The 4,905-nt window shown below is 35.2% G+C and overlaps 1 protein-coding gene across 1 annotated transcript; it reads right to left on the bottom strand.

Moving 5' to 3' along the window:
- Nucleotides 1-735: 735 nt before the first annotated feature.
- LOC107767179 (squamosa promoter-binding protein 2-like) lies at nucleotides 736-2,392 on the bottom strand. Its single transcript, XM_016586100.2, has 2 exons — nucleotides 2,033-2,392; nucleotides 736-1,018 (listed from the first exon to the last, which is right to left on the bottom strand). Exons 1-2 carry the CDS (start codon nucleotides 2,365-2,367, stop codon nucleotides 994-996), a joined length of 360 nt encoding a protein of 119 aa, XP_016441586.1. The 5' UTR covers nucleotides 2,368-2,392; the 3' UTR covers nucleotides 736-993.
- Between the last annotated feature and the right edge of the window lie 2,513 nt (nucleotides 2,393-4,905).

Below are 4,905 nucleotides of genomic sequence, written 5' to 3'. Positions count from 1 at the left end.
AGGGCCTCTTCCTACCCGTAAGTCTATAGTAAAGTCTGATATTATGACCTCTAGACTCGGCTGCACTCCGAAAGAAATGAAGTCTTACCGACCCCGAGCTGAATATCAATCCCGTCTACTATGAGGGCTCGTTAAACTGATTACCTGCATGGGACGTTAGTACAACGAGATGTACCAAGTATTTAAGGTAGAAAGCAATACATATAAGTAAATTCTGAAAATCAAAAAGCATGAATGAATAAAAAAGTTGTTCTCCAAATGATAAGAATAAGAGTGGGTTTACTACGTACCCTAGATCGGCTTACTAGCTTGTAGTCACTTGAACAACTTGGTCCTTCTATATGATTGAACAACTCATCCTATCATAAGATTTTGAACCATTTCTATCAACCCGTGCTTAGTTATCTCTAATTACATCATCATCATTAATTATTATCAAATTACAAAGTGGCTCTTATGTGTAGCAAGGTAGACCGTCCGTAAGGGCACTACAACATTACTATCTGGTTGCATGTACACATAGCAAAGTAGACCGTTCAAATGGTGTCATGCCCCATCTTTGGGGAGCGGGACCGGTGCTATACGGAGATATCCCAGTCGAGCAAGCCTACTTGATGCCTACTATCCAAACTTACCCATGAATAATTTGAGAATCAATAACAAGAGATAGACATGATAGGATAATGGGTACAACACCATTTTCCATTACTTAAAGGGCTTCACTGACAATTTCCAAAAGCTTACAAGTTCATATTTAAAAGTAGAACATCCAATAACTATAACATTTATAGTCCATATCCCCAAATGAAAACACAATAACAATATGTCTACAGAGCCTCTAAATGAAACAAAAGAGTAGTATGAAAATACTGGTAACAAGGCCCCGGATATCCCTCAAAAGCAATATACAAGATAATAAGACAACATATGGGCCCCGGTGTAGAGTAGGGCTCACCAAAATCTGCTGAGTGGAGGGTATGCTGCTGTCAAGGATCAGCACCGCCTGCTGGGGAACAACCTGCATCCATTAAAGATGCAGCGCCCCCGATAAAAGGGACATTAATACATATGAAACTTTACTAATATATAAAGTTAAATAACTTCTCATGGAATGGAGTACAAACATAAAAGGAGAGAATCATGGAAGCAGTAAAAAAAATCAATACATATTTAAATGCCATATTGAAACAAACTAATCCTTCAAGTAAGAATTAACAATATAGGTTTGGAGATCCTTAATACCGATACACAATCATGCACATGGAAAAAATTATGTGAATGTCTATGAGATGAACATATTTCTTATATATAAAAGTATTTTCGGGAGTATCATTAGGTCTCCGAGGAAGGATGGGTTATAAATGCCAAAGCTCGAAACTATACGTCCCGATATAGGAGATGATAGAGGAATAAATTCACGTTATGATATGTTGAGAATATTTTCCTTGATAGGGATGAGTTCATAGCTAGCAAGGACCATATAGACCCACACGATATTGTAGTAAGATGGCTTCACCGATCAGGCAGAGATCGGATGCCATGCTAAATTTCTGGGTTGGTTGCTCGTGGGTTGGTTTTTGGTGTTTTTGTTTAAATTTTTGTGTTTCTGTAAGCTTCCTTCATGTGGGATTTTGATTTCTATAAGTTTTCTGCCGTTCTGTCTCTGCGTACATTTCATAAGTGTCATGGCTTTCTCAAGTATTCTGATTACTAAGTTGTAGCGTGGTAGTATTAGACTTTAATCTAGGTGATCAGCAACTAAAATCTTAAGGTTAGTTTTCGTATTTTACCTCAGTACCAGAAATATCTACTTAAGCTATGTAACTTATGAAAAATATTACTACAGTACTAATTTAGTATTTTCCAATGTAACCATACACATAAAAAGAAAGAGGTGGCTACTTAGAGAAATTTTATGGGACATGGTTTAGACTTAGCATCATCGAGTGATTAAGCAGTGAAAATGGCATGAGACAAGAAGCAAAATTCGCTAAAATATAGAGATGAGATAGAGCTATTTAGAAGGAGGTACCTGTTGCATTGTTGGAAGAACCTCTGCCTTAAGCCAGCAACAAGAACAATTGGAGCCTTGGCATGAACTTGACAAACTTTGTGCCTTTTGTAGTACTTCTTTGCTCCACTCAAATCAACTCCACATTTCTCCATTTTACAACGGGGTCCTCCACCACCCTTACTATTTGACCCTTTTCTCTTTTCAAGATTCAGTCTTTTCCTCTTCAAGTTACTCTCCTCAATTAGCTCTACTCCAACATTCTCCTCTTCTTCCTCCTCCGTTTCTTCCTCTTCATCAAAGTCGTTGTTTTCTGCTGTGTTCTTCAAAGGCATACCATAGATATGGGTTGCCATGCTTTTCTTTAATATGAAGGTTCTAGTAAGCTCAAAGAGGAGAGATAGAGTTTGCTAAAGAGTACATAATGAATATAGGATGGGCATGCTAAGACAAAAGGTGAAAAAAGCTTGTGAGGACCACAACTACAATCACAACCAGTGGCGGAGCCACATATAATTAAGGAAGTTAAATTCAATACCAGGAAAATTATACCTTACAAATAGAGTTAATTAGCTTTTGATGTAAATTAGGCACAATATTCATTTCTTTACATGGTAAGGAAGCTAGATCTATCCGAATTTTTTGTTTCTCTAATGTTGGGCTTTAATGTTATATTTGTCCACGTTCTAGATGTTTAGTCTTAGACGTGTGGACGCGTTAGAAGTATGACATGGTTATTTATCTCCTAATATGGTTTGAGACAATCTTTAGTTATTCAGTTAATTTTTGGGGTTGAGTTAGACACAAGGTGATATTAACTTTTATCATAAATAAAAAAAATCAGAAGTTTATTGCTTGGAAGCTTTTTTGATGTCCCTTGGATTAACAAAGCAACTTATTTAATAGGTTTCAACTCTTACCAACTTTGGCCACAGGTTATAAGTTTTCTGCCGTGCTGTCTCTGCGTGAATTTCATATATTATATTGTTCACGTTCTAAATATTCAGCCTTGGATGTGAAATTAAATATCATAGCTTTAATTTCTGCTCAATCTCAACCTAGGGTTAGGAGATCTTATCCTTCAGATGTCAAATTTTCTTTTCATAGAGATAAGTGAATTGTGTAATTAACTTTGCAATCTCACAGTCTTAATAGAATAATTCTTCATTGTATAGTTTCTCTAGAAAGGTAGATTTTTTTTTATTTTTTTATCTCCAAGTATGGCCTTCTTGATCTCTGGACTTTGCTTATCTTGAATATTAATTTTGGTGATTTGAATATATTATATAGGATATCCATGGATTATGGTGATAAAAGTTGGATGAATCTCCTAAGATGGGCGGATGAGTATATATGTGGAGCGAATAATTTACTTGATAAGGCATTTGAACGAGCCGCCAAAGAAAATAAAATATTATGCCCTTGCAAAAAGTGCATTAATCGCTATAGGTATTATGAAAATGTGGTGGAGGATCATTTGATTGTTTGTGGGTTTGTTGATGGTTATACCGAATGGGTTTTTCACGGGGAGGAATTTTTCTCGAGAAATACACCTCTTACAAGCAATGATGATGAAGGTTCTAACATGCGTGACGATATTGATGGAATACTTCATGATACATTTAGAAATATAGAGGGTCAGATAAGGGATGGTGGGAGTATCTTTTTATGTGTTGCTGATGCCTTGATCTCCAGAATATCTTTGTCCATATATTATGGGATAAACCAGCACTTTGCCATCCAATTTTGGGGTTTAATACAGAATTTTATACTTCCCTTTTACCCTTGGATTTTTGGACTAAGAGAATTTTTAGATCGGATTCTCTTGAAGGGATAATGACTTTATTTACACACTTTTGTAGGTGGAGTAAATGAAGAAATGGAAGACGGAGGCAGTGATGAAGATCTAGACCTTACTTAAGAGAATTTTGAATTGCTGTAGATGCATGTGGCGGTTTCTAGGAATATTTGTTATCAAAACATTTTAAAATTTTTAACTCTTGAAATATCAAATGTATGTACTTAGTAACATTTCATCACTTCTATGGATTTATTAGCTTGTTGGATAATTTTGATTATGAATAGTTTTATTTTGTTATTTATATAAATTTTAGTATTTTATAGTTTATTGTATATATATGTAAATATTTATTTACAACAAGGGCACTATTTTCAATTCAATTAAACTGTTACAATAGCTAACAGAATCGTTGCCATAGGACCTGCAAACCGTTCCAAAATAATCTAAAAACCATTGCAATAGATAGTTCAACCGTTATAATATCTTAAAGAAATCGTTGTCATTTCTATAATAGCCGTGACAGTTTAATAGATATAGTAACGGTTATTTACCGTTGCATTAAACGTTATGGTAACGGAATTCAACCGTTGCAGTTGATAAGAATAATTGGTCCAACAGGAAGAGGAAAAACCGTTGCGATAGACTATACTACAGCAACGGTTATCTGAACCGTTCCAATAACCGTTCCTTAAGCTCTATAGGAACGCGAGCTTATGGAACGGTTTACCTATATATTGCAACGGTTTTTCATGCGTAGCCATAGGTAAATTTTCCAGTAGTGCCGATACAAAGCCATATTTCTGTCGTAGTCTCATAAGTTATGGCCTTTTACGATTCCATACATCATCCCTGCACTATATGCCTAGATCTGAGACAAAATTGGTCATTAAGTCAATTTCATTGCCCGCAAACTCTTTTATCATGTCCGGTCAAAGAGAGATTGCTGTTGACGACCAATTTTAACCCTCCCCATTTAAATTATTTTTTTTTACAATTTTTAATCAGCAGTAAGTGTAGTGGAGTATTTTTAAATTAATAATACCTACTTTCTCAAAATAAAGGATATAATACATATAATGACAGTTAGTAATAT

This window comes from Nicotiana tabacum, chromosome 24 (genome assembly GCF_000715075.1).
Source record: "Nicotiana tabacum cultivar K326 chromosome 24, ASM71507v2, whole genome shotgun sequence".
NCBI classification, from domain to species: Eukaryota; Viridiplantae; Streptophyta; class Magnoliopsida; order Solanales; family Solanaceae; genus Nicotiana; species Nicotiana tabacum.
This window is presented reverse-complemented; position numbering and strand designations above follow the sequence as displayed.